We start from the raw sequence: 23,410 nt of genomic DNA, 5'->3' as shown, positions 1-23,410 counted from the left end.
CAGAGTCACCAGCTCTAACCAACAGAAACCACCTGAGGTTGGTGGCACCTGGAGTCTGCTCTGGAATCCAGGGGCCACCTTGGGGCACCTGTAAAGGAACAATAATAGAAATATCTCACAATGACTGGGCACCTGCTATGTGGCAGGCACGGTACAAAACAACCCTGTGAGATGGGCACTGTTGGCATTCCCTTTTTACGGATGAGGAAACCAAGGCACAGAAAGGTTAAGTCACTTGCCCAGGGCCACACAAGAAGAGGTGAACTGAGATTCAAATTCAGGCAGTCTGGCTGCAGTCTCCAGGTAGACTAGGTTTTGTTTTTGTTTGTTTTTTTTTTGTTTGTTTGTTTTTAGATGGAGTCTTGCTCTGTTGCCCAGGCTGGAATGCAATGATGTGATCTTGGCTCACTGCAACCTTTGCCTCCTGGGTTCAAATGATTCTCCTGCCTCAGCCTCTGGAGTAGCTGGGACTACAGGCGTCTGCCACCAGCACCCAGTTAATTTTTCTATTTTTAGTAGAGACAGAATTTCACTATGTTGGCCAGGCTGGTCTCAGGTGGGCTAGGTTTTATGGGTGACAAAGCCAGCCTTCCTTCACCTGTCTCCCTGCACCTGTCCTAACCCAGCTTAGGGGGTGTCTCACTAGATAGCAATGAGACCAAGGGGTTGGGGAAGCCCAGGCCCTCACCTCTGCCACCATGGGGCGAGGCTTCTTAAGCCTAGTGTTTGTCCTTCCACTTTTCCTGGGCCACTGGCTGGACATAGGTCATAGAGTGAGTCAGGGAAGGTCTCTGCCCACAGGCAGGGACCTTGAGAAGGAGCCAGGCCCTGACCCCCCATGTGAGCAGAGCTGTGACAGCAGGAGCCAGAGAGAAAACAGAGAGCAGTGATGCTGGCAGAGCAGGCATGGAGAGTGCTGGTAAGCAGGGGGGTTCAGGAGGGAAATGGGGACCCGAAGTGTCCTGAGGCAGACGCTGCCTCCGAAACGGTCCTCAGGTGCCAGGGGCCCTTTACCTGGTGCCAGCCACCTGTGCTCCCTTCCATCCCTGTCCACACTCGCTGGGTTTCCTTAGGGTCCCCACCACCAGCCTGTGAGCTCCTAAGCAGGGCCCAGGCCTGACTTTGCCCACTTCTAGGCTTAGCAAAGCTTGGCAGGTTCCACTGGGGCTACAGACAGGTCCCTGGGAGGGAGGGGGGACAAAGCGGCGCACAGGATTGGGCTGTACAGGGGCTGCCCCTGAGGGCTGGGGGTTGACCATTTCTCCAGGCAACACAGCTCTAGGACAGCCTTCTGCACCTGCAGTCACCGCTCCCCTGCTCAGCCCCTCCCAGCCTGTTATACCAGCTCCACCTGACAGGCCACAGCCCAGCCCACCTCCCTTCTCCCTTCATGGCACAACAAGAAATTCAGGTTTCTAGTCCTGGTGTACAAGGCAAGGCAAGGCAGCAGACTGGATCCATGGCACCTGGGCTATACCTGCAGAGGCTCCCCCCACGTCCGTCCTCCTCCCCCACTCTTTGTCCATCCAGCTTCACCCTAGTCACCACCCTCCTGGAATCTAGGATCACAGAAGGAATGAACTAGACAGTGGGAAACAGGTCCGGGAAGGACGCGGGACTTCCATCTGGGACTGGAAAGGGCGTTGTAGCCTACAGCCCATCCCCTCTGCAGAAGACTTGCCCTCCCCCAGCCCTACCTCCTTCTCCTCCATGGCAGTCCCTACCCTTCAAGGCCTCTGAAAGCTCTCCCTGACCCCACTGAACCCCATCTCTGAGCACATGCCCAGAAGGGGGTCATTTCTGGGCAGTTCGGCTGGGTGTGCCCCCGCTGCCAGGCCTTACTGCAAACTGACTGTTCTGTGGCATGAAAAGGCCTTATGTTCAGGGAGCCGAGGAGTAGGGTCATCTCCAGGAAATGGCTTGATGGGCAAGAGTCCCTGGGACTGGGCTGGGGCTGGGGCCCCCAAGACTGCCCTAGGGGAATTCTGGAGGTTCCAAAACCGGTGTCTGTTCATTAGTCCCCCTTCCCCACCCTGCCTTGTCCCCTCTGCATTCCACCAAAGGACCTCCAGGCTCATACCCAGATGTGGGAGAGACAGCATGCTGGATGAGGGGATGCTGCCCCCACAGGGTGACGAGGCCGCCTACCAGGGCCCAGGCCCTGAGCGAGGAGGAAGGACACCCTGAGCTCCCAGGCCTGGGGACATTCCCCATTCTCCGTGCATCTCCCCAGCCAGGCCTGTGAGGGGCCGGCGAATGGCCACTGTACTGGAAAGAACAAAAACATAGCGAGCCTGTGGGTGAAGGGTGTGGGCTGAAGGCAGGTGCCCAGGTCGGCACCCAAGAGGACAAGGCCTGGTCCCACCTGCAGAGTCAATAGGAGATGGGATGTCCCAGGCAAGGTCGCTCTAGGTCTCCAACACAAAGTTGCCAAGGAGAAGACGAGCAAGAGAGGAGAACCAGTTTGTCACCTGCCTCCCATGTGTATGACACCACAGATACCTCAAGTCATTTCAGTTTCCAGAAACTGTGACCAGCAAGAATTATCCTTCCCAAATTACAGATGAGGAAACTGAGGCCCAAGCAGGAGTGACTTGTTCAAGGTCACACTTCTAGTAAGGTAGGGCCAAGGCTGGAGCCAAGTTCATTGTGGCTCAAAAACTAGCCTCTGCATTCCATCTGAGAGGCAGCGAGGCTGGGAGGCTGGCTGAGGAGACCCTCCAAGAACAGGGCAGCCACTATAAGGACCAACACAGAGAAGCAGCTGGAGGGGATGGACGGGCATGCAGCACGACTTCCCATTTGTAAACAGGCGGTCACAGGTAAGACTCCGTCGAAACAAGGCTGCCTGAGGCCAGAGTTCCCTCCCACTGGCAAGCAGCTGGGCGTTAATGATAACCCACTGGGCTGGGCCCGCCAAGCAAGCTGAGCCAAGCCTGGCTGACTTCCTGCTCCACAAACCTCCCATCCCGTTAGTGGGGCAGGGGCTGCCTGTCCTGCAGGCCTATTGCTAGCCAGTAGGCAGTGCCTACACACATGGTGTAGGAAATCTAGGCAGTGCCGTGGACCATCCACCCCAGCCTGGTCTGAGTCCCCATCGCTGCTGCCCCTTGGGCCCCACTCACACAGCTCTCTGAACACCAGCCACCATACGCTCTCTGTCACCTGCCCCCACATCCAGGGCAGGGCAGCTCTGCGTGTCTAGAAAGGGCAGGGCACCAAGTGAGCCAGCGAGGAAGGCAACGAGAGGAGGAGGTGTGGCATGGCTCCTGAACCAGCAAGGAAAGGGGCTCAGAAAGGGCAGCTGACTCCCCTGGGTCACACAGCAGGAAGAGTACCAAGCGGGCCAACCTGGCTTCTCCTCCTCTCACCGCAGCAAGCCCAGCCTGCTCTCGCCAGGCCTCACCAGCCTCTTTTCGGAGCCACGAACCTAAAATGTCTGGGCAATGGCCAGAGGGCAGGAGGGAGTCAGGACGGGGGCAGCCAGGGGATGGAGTGGGAAGAGGGCGAAGAGCTCGAGTGCCCAGCCCTCCTCCCCGCAGCCAAGGCCTCACAAAGGCCCTTTGAGGCCAAGGCCTCCCTCCCCACCTACTTGACAAAGGAAGGGAGGAAGGCGTGGGAGAGGGGGCCTGAGAGGCAGAACTCTTGTGGCCAGGCCAGGAGGCTCCTGGGCCTTCCAGAGAGTCAGTACAGGGCGAGAGATTTTGTTACAGCTCTTGGGACTGAGGTCAAGGGCACCAGGGGCCCTTTATCTGGTGCTGGGAAGGGGGGGTGCAGGGAGGCAGGGCTCTTCAACTACCCCTGCTAGCAGCTCATGGGTGATCTAGGACACGCACCTTCCTCTCTTGGCCTCAGTTTCTCTGCCTCTCAAGAGTCCCAGTCCAAGGACATCTACAGGGTATTTTCAGTCAGAAGGGACTCGAGATCATAGCCTGGGAGGGAAACTAGAAAACTACATTTCATTTTCCCAAAAAGCCCAGGGGATCAGGGGGAACTTTGGAAAATGCAAATCTGACCCTGTCACAGGCTGCTGAAAGCCTTTGCCTTCGCGGGACCTCACTACGCACAGAGCAAGGTCGAGCATCTTGGCCCCCAGATCTGCCATCCCGGGCACGGCCCTCCACAGGCCCACATGAGCCTGAGGGGCTCCAACCTGTGAGTTTCTATTCCCTCTGCCTTTTCCCACCTGGCCCTTTGGGCAAAAACCTCATCACCCTTCACCTCCAAGACACCTCCTCTGATCACCGGGCTGCGGGAGTCACAGTCTTCTCCCGGCCTGGAGCATCCTTGAGACAGCATGGTCTCCCGCATTGTGAGGGGACGACCCTCAGTGCCACTAGCACAGCCCTGGAGGCCAGGGAGAGTAACCTCCAGCAGCCTCCCCTCCACCCAGGCCACCAGGGACCCCATTCTGCAGGACCCACAGACAAGCAGCGAACTCCTCCCCAGCCCACCCTCACACCCAGGAATCGGGGTTCAAGGGGATGAAATCACACCAGGAGGCCAAACATTTCCGTGTAACACACTCTAGCCTCAGGGACCAAGAGGAGCGGTCAGAGAGATGCCACCTGTTCATCATTATCAATATCCATGGTCCCGTACTGGCTGTCAGGCTGTGTGTGGAATTTTGCATGCATTACCTCTTTTAATTCTCACAACCACCCAATGAGGTAGGTACTACTATTTTTTAATGATTATTATTATTATTGATTAATCATCGTAATAAATCCTTTTCATTTCTACCACAAATGACTATTTCAAAATCATGAGGATAACAATCAGGAAAGTCAATTCCTTACATTTGGATGTCAATCTACATTTTATTAAAAATGGTCATATCCACATCAGCCCATTTTTGTTCCAAAAATGACCCTCAGTGGGGCTGAGGTTACTGCCCCGTTTTTCCTGTGAGGAAGTGGAGGCCCTGTGAGGGGTGCAGGCCTGGCTGGACCTCAACCAATCCGGTGGTGGCCACAGGATTACAGCCCATTCTCCGAGCTCCCCATCCAGATAAAATCCCACCGTTTCAGCACCCCCACTTTCTCAGCAGCCTGGGGCTAGGGATGCCTCCTCCCACCACCCCAATGTCCCCGCAGACCCAGCCTTGTGGGTGGGCCTGGGCCCGCTCACCCAGCTCCAGCTGGGACCAGACACTGACCTTGGGTCGCTTCCACCTGACGGCAGGCCCCGGCGTGCCCTTATAGTAGAGCGAGTCATCAGTGGCGGGGAAGAGGGGGTCCTCGAAGAGCACCTTCCTGCGCAGGCAGTCCCGCCTCAGGGCCGAATAGTTCTGGTCCTCATAGGGCTTCACGCATGAGAACATGGTGGCTGCTGCCCCAGGGAGGGGAGGGGGATCACCTGGACAGGAAGGCAAGAAGACCGTCACTCACGGACTCCCTGGGTCCCTGATGCACCCTGTGAAGCGGACACCATCAGCCCCATGGCACAGGCAAGGAAGGCTCAGAGAGGCGTGGAGCCTACCCAAGGTCACACAGCTGGTATACAGCAGAGTGGGACAGGCACCGACCGGCCTGACTCCACAGACTGGATTCTCTCATTTCTGAAGGTCAGAGGCGATACCAGGCCCACAGGCCACACAGAGCTCAGGCCTGGCCCACACCGCAGCCCCCTCCCTGCCTTCCTTTGTTTGACCAGCCTTCCCCACACCTGCTCAGACAGAATCAGACCAGTGGCCAGCCCTGGCAGCTCCCTGGCTGGTGTGCCTCCCACAGGAAAGCAGTGTGTGCCTCCGGGTTTCCCTCCCCACCTCTAGAGAGTGGCACATTTCTGCCTGGTGTGGGAAAACCTTGCCCCAGGTACCCCTCTCGGCATCATTCATTCATTCTCTCCGGTCCTCCCCGCACCATGCTGCCTTCCTCACAGCACCTTGGGAATAGATGTCTCCAATTCTGTAGAGAGCAGGCCCATGGCTCCTTAACCCTCCCTCCATTCCCCAGGGGCCCAGGTGGGCCCAGCCAAGCGCCCTGAACTTTGCACCAATGTGCTGACCAAGTGCAAGGGACACAGACTGGACCAACATGGTCAGGGAAGGCCTCTGGGAGTAGAGGGCAGGGCAGGGCAAGGAACAGCAGCTGGCAGGGCCTGCATATCAGGTGCGCCGAGAGATGCTCGGACGGCCAAGTACCCAAGTGACCACCCCATTTATGATCCATCCCCCATCCCTCAAACTCCATCTGGGCTGTGGTGCAGCTCCACAGCCCCCGATCTACTCTTCCTGGGGCCTGCCCAGGGTAACAGTGCAATCCTTTTGGGGTAAAGGCCACAATTTCCAGCCCAGCCCTGAGGGAAACCAAGGCAAGGCAGGTTGGCTGTGGGAGTGATATCTGAGAGCAAGACTGGTGTGAGTGCCAGCCCCAGTGGTACCACCCTCCTGCTGGGTGACGTTGAACAGGTCATGTGAACTCTCTGAGCCCATTTTCTCATCTCAGTGATGGGAATTACGCAGTGCTGCTGCACCTCCTGGAAGGAGTCAACCCATTAACTGAAGGCTGAGGAGCCCGCCGAGCATGCCACTGGGAAGAGAAGTGAGGGGGAAGGGGCCAAGACACCCAGTGGTCCCAAGAGATGCCTCATTTCCCTGGCCAGAGGTGCATGTGTACTGCCTGCCAACAGTGCTGGTGGGCACACGGCTGTCAGCTTTCACAAAATACAACTGCGGCTCAGTGAGGTGAGGTGACCTGCCCAAGCTCCCCTGGAAACCTGGTGTCCGGACGGGAACCCAGATCCTCCGACTTTAGTGCCACTGCCTTGGCTGTGTGACCCTGCCACTCTCACTTAGGGTCTCCCCACACACCATGGCTGAGCTGGAGCCTCACTGGGGCCTCATGTGGGGGAAAGGGGGAAGGGAGAGACAGGAAAGGAAGGAGGCGAGCGCGGGCAGTGAGCATGGGCACAGATGGACAGCAGGGAGGGCAAGGGGGCCATTGTCCCCCCACTTGCCAAGGGAGCTGAGAGCGGTTGTTCCCTGCTCTGCACCCAAACCACTTCACCTTCTGCCCCCATATCTATACTGGGCCTGCTGGAGTGCTGCTGTGTGACCTCAGGCCAACCACTTAACTTCTCTGGCTGCCCCTCTGCCCAGGGAGGCCAGCAGCCCTGCCCCTCCCACCCATTCTCCCTGCCTTGGAGGTCTGAGGGAGAGAGGGGAGGAGCTCACAGAGCCAGCTCCCGGGCTTCAGGCTTCTGGCACAGTCACCAAGGAGCATCATTAGCACCACGGGTTTCCGGCAGGGTCAGCTCAGGAAGCAATTTAAGCTACAAGAATTAGATCAGAGAAGCTGAAAGCAGGAGCCCAGAAATCAGCTCTTGCAATTCCAGTGTTTCTGAGCCTAGAGGGCCCAGAGATGGGGAGCAAGCTCGCCCAGGTCACACAGCCAGGCTGGTGGAGAAAGAGGGTCTGGCTACTCTCCAGGCTAGGAAGGGGCCAACGCTGCTGGGAGGGTCCACTCCTGGGGAGGATGGAAGGAAGGGGGAGGCCACAAAGGGAGAGCTCGGCTGGGCCAGGGGCTGCACAGGGCCAGGCCTGGCTGGCTGAGGGTCTGATACTGTTGCCCCATCCCTCCGGCCTCACCCGCCTGCCAGGCTAAACTTGGCCTACTTATGTGATGTTCTTCTGGCCCCGGCCCTTGCACAGACTGCCCCTCTGCACCCTCCATCTGCCCCAAGGTCACCTCCCACTGTATCTATGGGGCCAACACCCCGACAGGGTCAGCTCTCCTCTGCTAGCTCCAGGCAGAGCACTGAAGGCCACAGATAGACCAGGAGGCAGGCCAGCTGCTCCACCCAGGCCTTTTCTTTCTGAGCCTGAGCTTAGGCCCGCAGCACTTCCTGTCTCCCTGGTGTTTTTAGCTGTTTGGGCTGAGCACGACCCCTAGGCGGGGTTCAGGACCACCTGAGCTTCCCAGCTGCCCTGTGCGCCTGCCCTCTTCCCTCCTGCTGCCAGTCTCATCCCCACCATTCCCCACCCTGGGCTGAAGCTCCAGGGCTCGGAGCTCCTCGCAGCTCCCACAAGACTGTTTCCTCAGGGTCTCTGCACATACTGTTCCTCTGTCATCCTGGTGCCCCTGGGACAGCGCCCGTTAACACTGTATCCCATCTGCACATGACTTGTCTGCTTCCCCAGCCTACCCCATGCCCCTCCAGGGCAGGGGCCGTGTCCAGCTCCTCTCTCTATCCCAGGGTCCAATGTGGGGCTCCAGGGATTGAGTCGCTATGTTGCATGAACCAACAAAGGTGAGTGCAGGAGGAATTCCTTCAAGAAGAGAAAAAGGCTCAGAGAGTGGTGGAGGCTCCCAAGGCGAGTCAGCTTTCCACATCACAGCCGCCAGCACTCAGGTCTGCTGCAGCAGGGCCCACCCCTTCACCCTGGCGCAGGCCTGGCTCTCCTTTCCTCCCCTCCTTGATAGCTGGGTGCCAGCCGGTGCCCACATCCCCACTATCCAGACTGTAGCCCTAGCACATTCTGCTGCGGCCCAGCCCTTCTCCAGCTCCTGAGACTCGACCCACGCCCCCGCTGTCCCGAGCAGGCCGCATCACCTCACTGGTCTGCATGGTCCTTGTCTGGAAGAGACAATGTACCAGGGCCTCTGGGCCACTGTGAGGAACAAACAAGACCCCACCATGCAGAGCAGCACTCTGTATCCTTTCATGCTCTGTGCCCTGAGGACTGACAGTCTCAGGCAGTCGACATCTGGGCTTCACCCATGATGTGTCCAGACCCCTGCGAGGTATGGGGGGGCTACCACAACTTGGGGTTCCTGTCTGAGTTGGTCTAGTGTGACCAACAGACACAAGGCCAAATGAAGTACGTGTCATTCAGAGGTTCCAGCAAGAGGAAAGCAGGGAAGCCTCCACACAAGCCCGGCCACAGAGGCAGGAGAGAAAGGCCATTCCAGGCAAAGGGAACAGTTCATGCAAAGGCTCAGAGGTATGAAAGACATCTTTATTACCACCTCAGGGCACCCCCTAAAATGAACACAGTGCTAACCTGGGCCCTGCTTTGGGAAGCCTAGGATACAGAGTCTGGAGGCTTGAGATCTGCATAAGAGGCTGCAGACTCTGGACAAGTTCCTTGATGTTCTCATCTATAAAATGGCTTAGCTGGCCATCATCTCCAGGGAAGGCTGACTGGTATCAGCCCTCCTCCTCCTGCGGCCAGGGCAGCAGTGAGTCAGACCCAGCCTGCACAGCGAGGCCTCTGTGGACCAAGAGTGGAAGTTCTGAGTTGGGTCAGAATGAGGGGCTGGGGGTGCTCACCAGGGAGCTTCAGGAACTCAGTCTTCTGGCAGGTCAGTCAGATCTGAGTGCATCCCAACTGCATCAGTTAGCTGCTGTGTGTCCTTGGGCAAGGTGGGAACCCCTCTGAGCTGCTGTCAATCAGCAAGCCTCCTCTGAGCCTTACTGGGTTCTAGTCTTTAAGGTGACAGATGACAGAAAGAAAGTGGCATCTGTTCCTAGGCCTGCCTTAGGGAAGCTCAGTCTATCCTCACCTGGGACATGGTTGTACTCCTCTTCCAGGAGCTGTGTGGCCTAGTCTGCTGTTCCCTGGACCTGCTGGAGGTAGCGGGGACAGTCTGGCTGTGTACAGGATGGAATAAGGCCTCATCTTCCAGCTGGCTGATACCCGTGAGCCTTCCCTGGACCACCTAAGACATTTTGTAGATGGGAACACCAAGGGATTTGTCCTTGAGGCAGAAGCCAAGGCCAGGCTCCAGATCTGTGTGGAGGGGCAAGTCACCTACCTCTCTGAGCCTCTAAGAGATGGGGTCATGGAGCCAGCATCGGCCCCAGGGGTATAATAAGAACCAAGGACACAGCTGAGCCCAAGCCCAGCAGCAAGAGGGCCTCAAAGCCAAAACGGGCCTCAAAGTCACAAAGGACCCAGAATAAGCAGAGCCATTTGAAGAGAACAAGCTGGAGGACTTACACTACTAAGTAACAAGGCTGATCACAAAGCTCACTGGGCACTGTCTCATAGACCAGTGGAACAGAATAGAAAGTTCAGAAATAAGCCACAAGTATAAGGACACCTGATATATGACAAAAGAGATGCCACAATGCACTGGGGAAAGGATTTATCTTTTCAATAAATGGTGCTGGGTCAACTGGCTATCCATAAGGAAAAACAGTTGTCTTACCCCTACCTCAAACCGTATACAAAACTTATTCCAGATAGATTTCAAATCTAACTGAAAGGTAAAACAATAATGCTTTTAGAAAAGAACATGAGAAAAAAAGTATACCCGAATGGCCTAAAAATGGAAGAAAAAGTGCCCAACTTCCCTAACCATTAAGGAAATGCAAATTAAAACCACAATGAGATACTGCTATTATCCCCACTAGAATGACTAAAGTGAAACACACACACAGACACACACACACACACACACAATCTCAAGTAGAGCTCTTATGCATTAGTGGTAGGAGGACAAATTGGTATAATCACTTTACAAAACCATTTGACTATATCTAGAAAACCTGAAGAAATAATATAATCATGTGTTCATATAATCTAGTAATCTAGTAATTCTAAGAATATGTCCAATAGAAATGCATGCACATATTCACAAAAAACCATGTATGAGAATGTCTACTGCAGTAGTATTTGTTAAAGCTGAAAATGAGAAACAAGCTAAACGTTCATCAATGAAAGAATGGATCAATAAGTTCTTATATATTCATATAATAGAATAGTAAACAATAACGAAAATGAACAAATTGTTGTTGCACACAATCCTATGGATGGATCTTACAAGCATATTAAGCAAAAGAAGCAATATTACATGATTCTATTTAAATAAAATAGAAAAGCAGAGCCAGCATTACCCCATTACCAAAGCCAGATAAAGACACAAGAAAAGAAAATTACAGACCAATATGCCTTATGAACACAGATACAAAACCTTCAACAAAATACTAGCAAACAAGCTGGGTGTGATGGTGCATGCCTGTAGTCCCAGCTACTCAAGAGCCTCAGGAGGATAGCAAGACCCAATCTCTAGGGAAAAATAATAATAATAATAATAAGGCAAATAATTCAAAAGCATATTAAAAGGATCATTCACCATGATCAAGTAAGATTTATATTAAGGATGCAAGGATGGTTCAACATATGCAAATCAATAAGTGATACACAATACTAACAGAATAAAGGGCAAAAAACATATGATCATCTCACTGATTTAAAAAAACACATTTGACAAGATTCAGCATCCTTTCATGATAAAAATTCTGAACAAAATAGGTAGAGAAGGAATACACAGAAATCAGTAGCATTTTTAAATACTAACAACACACTATTCAAGAGTCAAGAAAACAATCCCATTTACAATAGTTACCATGGAAAAAAGAAATGCTTAGGAATAAATATAACCAAGAAGGTAAAAGACTTGTACACTGAAAACTATGAAACACTGATGAAAGAAATTGAAGACACAAATAAATGGAAAGATTCTGTATATGTAGATAAGAATTAGTATTGTTAAAATGTCCATTCTACCCAAAACAATCTACAGATTCAATCCAATCCCCTATCAAAATTCCAATGACATTTTTCACAGAAATAAAAAACAACCCTTAAAATTCATACAGAATCACAAAAGACCCTGAATAGCCAAAGCAATCTTAAACAAAAAGAACAAAGCTGGAGGCATCACACTACCTGACTTCAAAATATACTACAAAGCTATAGTAACCAAAACCACATGGTACTGGCACAAAAACAGACACAAAGACCAATGGAACAGAGTAGAAATCCCAGAAATGAATCCACATATTTAATCTGTCAATTAATTTTCGACAAAAGTACCAAGGACACACAAAGGGGAAAGGACGGTCGCTCCAATAATTGGTGTTGGGAAAACCGGATATCCACAAGCAGAAGAATAAAAGTTTCCCTACCTCTCATCATATGCAAACATTGACTCAAATGGACTAAAGACTTAAATATAAGACCTGAAATTATGAAACTATTAGAAGAAAACATGGGAAAAGCTGTTATGACATTGGTCTGGGCAATGATATTTTAGATATGACCCCAAAAGCACAGACAACAAAAGCAAAAATAGACAAAAGGGATTACATAAAGCTAAAAAGTTTCTGCACAACAAAGAAAACAATCAACAGAACAAAGAGACAACCTGCAGAATGGGAAAAATGTTTGCAAACTAGGCATCTGACAAGAGTCAATATCCAGAATATATAAGAAATTCAAGCAACTCAATAGCAAAAAAACCCTAATGATCTGATTTTAAAATGGGCAAATGATCTGAATAGACATTTCTCTAAAGAAGATATACAAATGGTCAATAGGCATATGAAAAAAATGCTCAACATCGGCTAGGCACAGTGGTTTATGCCTGTAATCCCAGCATTTTGGGAGGCCAAGGCGGGTGGATTACCTAAGGTCAGGAGTTCAAGACCAGCCTGCTCAACATGGCGAAACCCCATCTCTACTAAAAATACAAAAAATTAGCCGGGCGGGCACCCAGCTACTCAGGAGGCTGAGGCAGGAGAATCGCTTGAACCCAGGAGGTGGAGGTTGCAGTGAGCCGAGATTGCGCCACCGCACTCCAGCCTGGGAGACAAGAGCGAAACTCCATCTCGAAAAACAAAAAAAAAATTAAAAAGCTCAACATCACTAATCATTAGGGAAATGAAAATCAAAACCACAATGAGATACTACCTCCCACCTTTTGGCTTTTATAAAAAAGACAAAAGTGTGATATCTTATTAAAAAAAGACAAAAGATATGTCTTTTATAAAAAAAGACTTTTTTTAAGTCTTTTTTTTTTTTTTTTTGATACAGAGTCTAGCTCTGTTGCCCAGGCTCGAGTGCAGTGGCACGATCTCGGCTCACTGCAACCTCCCTTTCCCAGGTTCAAGCCATTCTCCTGCCTCAGCATCCCAAGTAGCTGGGACTACAGGCATGCGCCACCATGCCTGGCTAATTTTCATATTTTTAGTAGAGACGGGGTTTTGCCATGTTGGCCAGGCTGGTCTCAAACTCCTGACCTCAGGTGATCTGCCTGCCTTGGCCTCCCAAAGTGCTGGGATTACAGGCATGAGCCACTGTGCCTGACTTAAATCTTTTACAAAAGATACATCTTTTATAAAAAAGACAAAAGATAAGTGTGGGCGAGGATATGGAGAAAAGGAAACACTTGTACACTGTTGGTGGGAATGTAAATTAGTACAGCCATTATGGAAAACAGTATAGAGGTTTCTCAAAAAATTAAAAATAAAACTATCATATGATCCAGCAATCCCACTACTGGGTATAAATCCAAAGGAAATGAAGACAGTATGTTGAAAACATATCTGCACTCCCATGTTCACTGAAGCACTATTCACAGTAGCCAAGATATGGAATTAACCTAAGAGTCCATCAATGGATGAATGGGTAAAGAAAATGTGGTATATACATACAATGTAATACAATTCAGCCATAAAAAGAAGGAAATCTCATCACTTGTGACAACATGGATAAACGAGGAAGACAATATACTAAGTGAAATAAGCCAGACACAGAAAGACAAATACCACATGATCTTACTCATATGTGGAATTTTTTAAAAGTTGAACTCATAGAAGCAGAAGGTAAAATGGTGGTTAACAGGGACTGAGGGGTGAGGGTGGGGAGGGAGGTTGCAGAGATGTCAAAATTTCAGTTAGATAAGAGGAATAAGTTCAAGAGATCTATAAGTTCAAGAGATTGATTGCAACATGGTGACAATAGATAATAACAATAGATTATACTCTTGAAGATTGCTAGAAGTAGACTTTTCTTTTTTTGGAGCCTCACTCTGTTGCCCAGGCTGGAGTGCAGTAGCGTGATCTCGGCTCACAGCAACCTCCGTCTAATGGATTCAAACGATTCTCCTGCCTCAGCCTCCCTGGGATTACAGGTGCCCGCCACCAGTCTCGGATAATTTTTGTATTTTTAGTAGAGATGGGGTTTCACCACGTTGGCCAGGCTGGTCTCAAGCTCCTGACCTCCAGTGATCTGCCAGCCTTGGCCTCCCAAAGTGCTGGAATTCCAGGCATGAGCTACTGCGCCCGGCCGAGAGTAGATTTTGAGTCTTCTCAGGACAAAAAAGTATGGGAGGTAACGCGTGTGATAATTAACTCGATTTAGCCATTCCACAATGTATACACATTTCAAAATATTACATTGTACATGGGAAAACATACACAATTTTTATCTATTTAAAAAATCCATTTTTTTTAAGACAAGCAAAGCCAGCATAACTCATCTACAGTGAACAGAAAGCAGGACTTGGCTATCTTGGGGGTAGTGACTAGAAGGGGTATGAGAGAGCTTGTGGGGTTCTGGTAAAACTACTTTTGACCTGGGTGGTGGTTCCATGGGTGTGGTCCCCGTGCAAATCCACTGAGCTCTACACTTACGACCTATGCACCTGTCTGTAGATCAGTTACATATGCTTCAATAAAAAGGTAAACAAAAAAAGCCAGCACAGTGGCCCTGGGAGGAAGGGCTGGCTGAATGTGGTGACCCAGGTCCCAGCAGATCCGGGCCCTTCACAGCTGTAGCCCTGTCCAGCTGGACACCACATACCCAGGTGGGCTGCCCTAAAGGGAAGGGAGGCGGAGTGGGAAAGTGCCCCAGGCTGGGTCCGAGCACTAGCCTTTGTCACACGCAGGCTGTGCGACCTTCTGCGAGCCTCCACTTCTCTGGTCTCAGCCTCCTCCTCTAGCTCTCAGGACGCTTGCGGACTTGACACTCAGAGTGTCTCAATACTTGGAGCAGTCCACAAGAAGGTCCTATAGGTGTGTGGCACCCCGATACCCCAACCAAGCACACACCTGCAAGGTTTCCTCTGCACCTGAGAAGGGGAGACGCCAGCCAGAGACCATCCCTAAGGGGATGTTTTCAGCCCTGAGGAGGGTGGCATGGTACTCAGAAAAAAAGGGGAGGGGAGGGGTGTGGGGCAGGGATCATGGACGAGGCTGCAGAGGATCCCGCGAGAGGCCCCGGGATGCCATGTGCAGAGTCTGGCTTCATCCTAAGGTGATGGGGAGTGTGGAAGGGCCGCTGAGCAGCGGAGGGACTTGGTCACGGCTGTCTTGGGGAGCCCCATCTGGCTGCCACATGGGAAACAGACTAGAAAAGACTAAATCAGAAAGACCAGAAGAACGGCCACAGGACTTGGACTGGCAGGCTCACGTGTGGATGTGGAGGGGCTGGGCTCCAGGGCTGAGTGGGAGAGAGCCTCAACTCTTCCTGATGGCCAGCCAGTGGTGGGGGTGAAGGGAGAATGTAGGAATGCCTGCTGAGGGTCCTTCTCCTGTGCTCCACTGCCCCATAGCCCACAGTGGTGCCCAGCGCAAAGCACAGGCCTGGCAGAGTGGGTATCACCCACTGCTGGCCGAAGGAGCCGGTGACACCCTCACCCATTCCCTGCCAATCAAAGCCCCCTTTCCCCCACCTCCCTTCCTCAACCTCTTCTCCCCTCTTAAGGGAAGACACCCCCCACTGCTGCCCTTTGCCATATGAACAGGGGAGGGCTGAACAGCTGGGGCTTCATTATTCAGGGGACACAGTCAACTCCAACTTGCACATCTTTGCTGGTGCCCGACCTGGGCTGGCGCTGAGCTGGCTGATGAGGAGGGGGCCGGGGGGAATGGTGGTGGCCTTCTGAGATGGAACCTGAGCAGGGCCCGAAGGATAGGCCAGAATCAGCAAGGGCACAGCAGGGCACGATGCGGCACAGGGAGGGGGAAAAGGTGGGAGGACACTGGGTGGGTAGAGCCTGGGGGGAAGCTGGCAGGACCAGCTCTGCAGGGCTGGGGATGCCAGGCAGAGGGACATCGGCATTTACTGGGGCACAGGGGAGCCAGGGGCAAGACTAAAGGTCAGATGCTGATGCAGTGACCCAGGACTGGAACAGCCCTGGCTTGAGCCATTGCAGGGAAGGCCAGAAGCCAGAGGGGACTGGAAAGGGCAGAAACTCCATTTGGTGGCTGCCTGGTTATTTGTGTTTTTGATTTTGTTAATGTATTTATCCCCTTCTATCCCATACCCCCATCCTCCATCTGCTCCCTAAGTCACCATCTAATAAGATGCTTAAAGCATGTCTCTTTGACCTTTTGTGGATGTACTGTGACCTCCCAGGCCCCTGTCTCTCTGACGCACTGTGTGCTGAGGAATGGATGGCAGGGTGGGGAGGGAGAATGTGCTGTGGAGGGACAGCCAGGCTCAGAGCCACCTCAGGCTCCCAGCCCCTGGGCCACCCAGAGCTCTGGACTCCTGGGTTCTGGCGCCAGAACCAAGGCAGCCAGGCCCAGTGAGTCACTCCAGCCACCACCAGGCAAGCTGGCACCAGGGCTGGGAAATCCTGTCTATTTCCTCCTCTCCCCTCCCCTTCCCTTATCGTTTCTGTGTCCAATCCATTCTCCACCCGGCTGCTGGGTGATCTTTCTAACATAAATCCCACCAGGCCACTCCCCTGCTAGGAGACACAGAGGGCCTTGCCAGCAGGGCCAAGCGTGTATGGGGAATGGGGTCTCCGGCTGGTCCTGGGGGAATGGTGGTCCTGCAGCCGTGATGTCCCCTGGTGGTGCATGTGAGGGCTGTGCTGGCCTGCAGGCCTGGCTCTGTGTGACTCTGACTGAGTCAGAGGCCTGACCCTGCAGCTGTTCTTCATCTGGGAATTGGGTCCCGCCCAGGGTGCTGTGAGCAGGAGGGAGTGTAGGACAGCAGGAGCCGCTGGTGTAAGCAGCATCTGTAAGCAAGCGGCCAAGGGAGAGGAGCTTCTGAAAGGGTGTTCCAGGTCAGGGGTTCCTGCAGGCCTTGGGCAGGACAGGAAGAAGCCAAGGACCTGGCCACACTCGTGGAGGTGGAAACTGTTGGGCAGGGGGCAGCCCCAGGCCAAGCCTTGGGCGAGCAGCTCATCATAGTTTTAACACTGAAAGAACCACATCCGGGAAACCCACAGTCCCAGGCAACCCAGTGCGGTGGCCACCCTACCTTGGGGCTCCCAGTCCAGCACCAGGTCCTGCAGAGAAAGTGCTGACAGCAGGTAGATACAGCTGGGCGTCCCTGTGCAGGACATTCTCTCTCACCTGGGGTGGGGTGGGGGCTGTGTGCTCGCTCACTCCCCACAGGAGAGACAACCTAACAAAATGGGACTTGATCAGGTCACTGAAGCCACTTCTACCTCACCGTGCTGCATGAGCCCAGGAAAGCTCCTGCCCTCTCTGGCCACAGGCTCTCACCATTGAGTGGCAGGGAGGGGAACACTGCACACTATTTTTCAATCTGGCGGGTTTATCACCAGGACAGCCCTTTGCTCCACTTCCTGCACAGGCAGTCCTAGACTCGAGTCCCTAGACTTGTCTCCAAGACTCAAGGTTTAAAGACTGGTGAGACAGTGCCCATCTCTCACTTTGGGAAACTGAGGTGTGCCATTCCTCAGCGCAAGCTCCTGCACAACCTCAGAAATGAGTTGTGCTGTTCTCATTACACAAATGGGAGACAGAGGCTCTGAGGGGAAAGAAGACATTCAGGGCAGAGGTACGAACCTGTCCCATGTCAAAGTCCTGCTCAGCCTGGCCCACCACCCCTCCCTCGGGCAGTGACCCACTCTCCAGCCCTGGGTGTCCTGCTCAGGTGTGTCTCCCATTCCAACTTCACTCGCACACCTTCCCTGTGCCTGACCAAGGGGCAGTGAGGAGTCAGATGGGAATCTGCCCTAGAGGTCACCCTGGTGAAGGCGAGAGGCAGAGGCTTTGGTACAAGGCAGCGAGGTCTGCTCTCAAAGGGAGTGATTCGTTCACACCAGGAAGGGATGGCTGCATGGAGGAAGTAGCATCAAAACGGGATCTCAGAGGGTAGATTGTGATTTCAAGAGATGGAGGAGGTAGAAGGTTTGGGGGAGGAAAGATTATTCTGGAGGAAGAAATCATTCAGGCAAGTCTGGAGGACAGGGTGCAGGGGAGAGGGAAGAGGAAGTAGAGAAATATTGCCACAGCCAGGTTGCGGCCGGCCCTGAAAGCCAGGCGAAGAACTCAGGCATGAGATGGGGTGCAATGATGTATGAGAAGGTCAACAGGAAAGGAGACCCAAGATGCAGGCAGGGAGGCCAGGCTATAGGCAGGCCCCTGAGAGAGAAGAGGGGCCCAGTATGGTGTGGCCTTGGCCAGGAGGATAGAAAGGAGACTCACACAGGGGCAGGTCTGCAGTAGGCAGGCCGGGCCTCTGGGGTTTGGCTAGGGTTCTTCCTGAGGCGCCAGAGGGCTTACCCCCTCCTGCAATGGCAGACCATGTCTCTGGGTGAGCAGCCCTTCCAGGCCCACCGCACTGCTCTAAGCCACTTCCTATTCCTGGCCATGGCAGCCTAGAATGCCAGCGCCTGCTCCCCATACCCAGGCAGAGGGTGAACCAGAGCCCCAAGATGTCAGGCTGGGCAACATCCTGTCCACATACCCATCCTCAGATGGAGAGACTGAGGCCAGCGAGGGGCAAAGCTGTTAACCTCTTTGTTACAGAATTCTCATCTGTAAAATAAAGGTATTTTCTGCTCTACTAGCCCAGCCTGTTCACCTGACCCCACATGCCAGACAGGACTTGGCCGTAATAGGCCTTGGTATTCTCACCTGTAAAGCAGGACTCCCCAGCCCCGCCCCCTTGTAGGGTGATGGTGAGCATCAAATGACCCTGCAAAGCACTGGGCTTATTGTGTCAATGTCTGAAATGAGCTGCACTCCACCCTGAAAGGCCCAGCAGCACGCTGTCAAATGCAGGCAGGGTCCAGACATCGGGGCCACCCATGCGGCCGTGCCAGGGATGCCCTTCTTCCAAACATCCCTGAACTCTGGCCACCAGGGGCTCAGGCTGGACACTGGGGCCAGGGCTACAGCAGCACCCAGCCTCCAAGGCTCCCAGGCTGGAGGGGAGACAGACATTGTGAGTGACCTCCTGGGGGAAACAGGACTGTGACTGGGGAAGCCAGCCTCGGTGGGCCCTGGGGTGGGGGCGGGAGCTGGGAATGGTGCCTGCAGTGACGCTGCAGTCAGCTCCTGGGGTGGGCTGAATGACGGCCCCAAAGATACTCCCAACCAAATCCCTAGAACCTGTGAATGACACCTTGTATGGCACAAGGGACTCTGAAGATGCGATTAAGGATTTTGAGACGGGGAGACGATCTTGGCTTATCTGGGTGGGCCCTGAATGTAATCACAAGTGTCCCTATAAGAGGGAGGCGAGGGGATCTGCCTGCGGAGGAGGAAAGAGCAATGAAACAGAAGCAGAGACTGGGGCGATGTTGCCACAAGGAATGCCAGCAGCCACCCAAGGCTGGAAGAGACACGGAACGGACTCTCCCCTGGATCCCACAGAAGAAGCCAGCCTGGATTTTAGCCCCATTAGACTCATGGGGGACTTCTCCGTAACTGTAAGAGCATAAATCTGTGTTGTTTTCAGCCACCAAGTGTGGCAATTTGTCACAACAGTGATAGGAAAGGAGTATGTTCTTGAACGATGCCGTTCCTGAATAGCTAATGGGAGCCAGGGGGTCATGGGGCCCCACCCACCTCTCCTGCCCAGAGAAGCCCATGAGGGAAATGAAGTTCTTACATCTTGAGTTGCTCCACTGTACAAGTCACCCCACACCAGTTTCTTAGTTCCTGCTGTGAGTAACAAATCACTTGGGTCCCACCTCACTCCAACTGGCAGAAGTTACACAGCAGCAGGGGGCACTGGCTGAGCAGGGGCTGGCTGGGCAGGGAAGGTGGGTCAAGCCAATAGGCTCCCAGCCTTCTGCCCACCATCCCCCGGGGCACATCCTGACAGTGAAGGGCAGCTGGGGACCAGTGGATGGGCTTTGGTGTGCTCTGGTCACCAGCCCCTTCTCCCGCATGCCCACTGTGGGAGAAAACCACAGCACACACCCACAGGCCACAGCAGCCTCAGCTGTTGCCCACCCAGACCCCTATCCCTGGGAAAGCTCGGGTCCCTGGAAGCACACGTGCAAACAACCAGAATGTGGAGCAGTAACCCAGGCCCTTGCGGGTAAGCACGCATCATCCACAGCTTCCCCGTCCAAGCCTGAGGCTGGCTTCCTAAGACATCCAGATTCTAAACGCAAAGGGACCTGGCCCCTTTGCCTTGGGTGAGCAGGGAAAGGCAAAGCCTGAGGCCACAGGCAAGTGAGCAGCTCTGCCTGCACTGAAGCAAGGCAATCCCAGGGCGTCTCCACCAGCCCGGAGGAGGGCTCAGAGGTGGGCAGCAGGAAGGCCAAGCCTCAGGACCACGGTGAGCCCAGGAAAGTTTTGAGCAGGGACCAGGGATGGAGAGGCAGAAGAGTTCTCTGAGGGCACTCGAGAGGTGCCTGGGAGGGGCTCTGAAGGCACTCAAAACACTTGAATAGATAGGGACAGAGACAGAGCGGGTGAAAAGCCCAGCTGCAGAGAGACTGCTGCCAGCTGCCCAGGAGGCTGCCGGGGAGGGGTGGGGGGTGTTGCAGACCCTGCTCTTTGCAGCTGGGGGAGCCCAGGGCCTGCTGCTGGGCTTTCTGTTCAACCTTCACATGCTGTACTCTAGGGTGCTCCCGGCTGCTCAGCCCTTGCCTCTCCTCAGGGGCTAGAAGCTTTTGGGGGAAGCCAGGAGACTTGGTCAGGCAGATAGAGATCGCTCCCATAAGCAGTCCCCCTCACCCACTAAAGCCAAGAGAGGCTTCCGCTTCAATAGGAGAGGCCTGTTTCCTTCCACCCTTCTTCTCCCAAAGTCAGCCCCTCATCCCCAGGGAGGGAACTAAGTGATGCTGATTGCCAGCTGCTATTAGTAACAATGGCTACCAGACACCATGTACTTAGAAAGATGCGTTCAGTGACATGATCTAAGTTCATCTTCATCATCCCCCGAGTCCCTGTGAATAGGCAGCATTTATCCCCATTCTGCACATGAGAAAACTGAGACAGAAAAGGGAAGTTCTCCGCCTCAAGGTCATAGGCAAGTAGGAAGGTATAGAGATGGTCTCAGCCAAGAGAAAGATTAGACACATGATTTAGGCCCTGCAGGTAGGAGAGGGTGCCCACTGAGGGCGCAGGAGGCCTCCTGTTTGGGGACCAGGACTCCAGGGCTGATCTGAGAGCCTGCCAGGAAAGCAGGAGCAGAAACAGACAGACAGTGCTGGCCTGGGAGCAGTGTCCCAGATGTCACCCACAAAAACCCACAGGCATCTCACAACCACCCTGTCCAACAGTCAACTTGTCAACTTACTCCCAACCTGCTCCACCCCCAATGGTGGTCCCCATCTCACAGAGGCAGCCCCATCTACCTTCCCCCAGCACTGGGACCCTGTGTAGCCCCTGGGCACCTCTTGCCCCCAGCACCCCTGCTCTGGGAACCTTTATCAGGGCCCCTCCTGCCCTGCCAAGCCTAGCCCTGGGTGGGGAGCAGAGGAGAGCAGAAGGGAGGGCCCTCTCCCTGCTTTGACCTCCTCCTTACAGGCCTCAGTGGAAGCCCACCCACTACTGCAGCCAAAGGTGACCCTTCTTGGACACACCTGACCTATCTAATCTGCAATCCACCCCACCAGCATTCATTTTCACACTGCCAGGCCTTTACTCATGCTGTTCCTTGGGGCTGCAATGCCCTGCCTTTTCTTTTCTGCTTGGTGGATTTCGAGACCCAGCCCCAACGAATCTGCAAGTGAACTCATCCCCAGCTCCCAGGCACCCATCAGTCCCTGTCTTATGCTCCCAGCACTGGGTACAACTCTGGGCAGGGCCTTATCTGTAGACCCACTGCCTGTCTTGTCAGAAGAGAGGCTCCTCAGGGCAAAGACCCCACCTGAGCACCTCTGTGTGCTGGCAACTAGCCTGGCCTGGCCTGCAGAAGCAGCGGGGCCCACCATACCCTGCCCAGGAGGCAAAGGCAGCCAGACCACCCCACCCCTGGACCCTGGGGACAGGAGCAAGGACCAGCCCGAGGAGCCTGGGAGGTGTCAATCCTTTCGAAACACAGCGGTTCCCCCAGCAGGCCTCAGACTCATCGAGTTGGCTGAGCCTCACCCTTAAGCCCCTCTCTTCTCTTCCAAGAAGTCTGCCCAGATCTCTCTTTCCCCAGAGTCCTAGGATAGTCCCCCTCAGTACTTTCCTCTCTAAACCACAGGTGTAGGGAGTAGACTCTGGGATGAGAGCCAGGCCGACTTGGGTTCAAATTCTGGCTCAGCAGTCCTGAGAGGGCAGCTGACTTCGCTTCTCTGTGCCCCACTCTTCTCATCTGTATGGAACTTGGGGGTGAATCCCACCACATGAAATGACTAGGAGAGAGAACGTCGCACCTGTTAATGATCTTTGGTCCTATTTCGCCTCTGGTCCCCTAGGCCAGTCTTCCGAGACCCCCAACCCAGAGGAACAGAGGTGGGAACTCTGAGGTCTGAGAAACCAAAGATCCATTCCCTCCCAGACCACTCTCCCACACTCCTGCAACACACACACACACACACACGTGCAGTCAAGGAGAAAAGCCCCCTTTCAACCTGGGGAGGAGTGCCAAGAAGCGGATAGGCTGGGGCAGCAGGAGCCTCGGCCCTGCCCCTTCCCCAAGCCTGGGTGGGGGAGCACCCAGAAGGGGTTGGTGGATTGCAGGGATGAAAGGGGTGTTAAGGAGGGAAGAGAAGAGGGGGAACTGTAAGGAAGATGAGAGGAAGTGACAGTCTAGCCCCGGGTGTTAGGCGCTTCCAACGCGTCCGCACTAGGAAAACAACTCGGAGACACCCAGAGGGAGGTGAAAAAAAGACTCCTCGCCGGGGGTGGGGGTGGGGGTGGGGGTGGGGGTGGGGACGAGTCGAGGGAGCCCAGGCGGATCCTCCAGGACCCCGCCCCCCAGCCAGCGCTCACTTCCTTTCCCCCCGGGCCCGCGGGAGGTGCAGCCCCCTCCACTGATTCGTGGTCCCGGAGCACTCACTGGCCCGCGCTGCCCCCGCACACACCCCCCTGAAACACACACACACACAGACACACACACACACACACAAGCACACGCCTCCCTCCGCCCGCCTCCTACCGGCCGCGCCGCCACGGGTCCAGCCGGGCTCCCGGGATGCAGGGCACGGCGCGGGCGCTGGAGCGGAGGCTGCAGCCGCCCGGCGCAGCAGCCTCGGGCTCTGGCCGGAGATCCAGCTGGGACTGGCCTGGGGCGGGGGCTGGAGCTCTCATTCCCCGGGTTCGGCCAGCTGGGCCCGGCTCCGCCCCGCCCCGCCCGGGGCCTCCGCCCATTTGCCCGTTTCGAGCCGGAGGCGTGGTCTCCCGTGGGGCGGGGTGGGCGGCCGGGTGGTGCGCCCATGCGCACTGGCGCCGTGGGCGGCCGCTCAGAGGAGCGGTCTGGTTCCAGCCCTGATGTTGAAGGGGGACTTGGGGCCCCTAG

At 54.3% G+C, this 23,410-nt stretch overlaps 1 protein-coding gene across 2 annotated transcripts in view; it reads right to left on the bottom strand.

The window, feature by feature from the left end:
• CAPN5 (calpain 5) overlaps window positions 1-23,178 on the bottom strand; it is a 53,702-nt gene extending 30,524 nt beyond the window's left edge. The window contains exons 1-2 of one of the 2 annotated variants that reach the window (XM_032166987.2): window positions 23,051-23,178; window positions 5,159-5,358 (exon numbers count right to left, since the gene is read on the bottom strand). In XM_032166987.2, the coding sequence (XP_032022878.1) occupies window positions 5,159-5,323 (165 nt within the window). In that variant the 5' untranslated portion in view covers window positions 5,324-5,358; window positions 23,051-23,178. Of the gene's footprint in view, window positions 1-5,158; window positions 5,359-5,481; window positions 5,545-23,050 lie in introns of those variants that run through there. The other variant, XM_058446920.1, reaches the window with a different exon arrangement.
• Window positions 23,179-23,410: the final 232 nt, after the last annotated feature.

The sequence above is a fragment of the Hylobates moloch genome, unplaced genomic scaffold, assembly GCF_009828535.3.
Source record: "Hylobates moloch isolate HMO894 unplaced genomic scaffold, HMol_V3 SCAFFOLD_11, whole genome shotgun sequence".
Classification (NCBI taxonomy): Eukaryota; Metazoa; Chordata; class Mammalia; order Primates; family Hylobatidae; genus Hylobates; species Hylobates moloch.
This window is presented reverse-complemented; position numbering and strand designations above follow the sequence as displayed.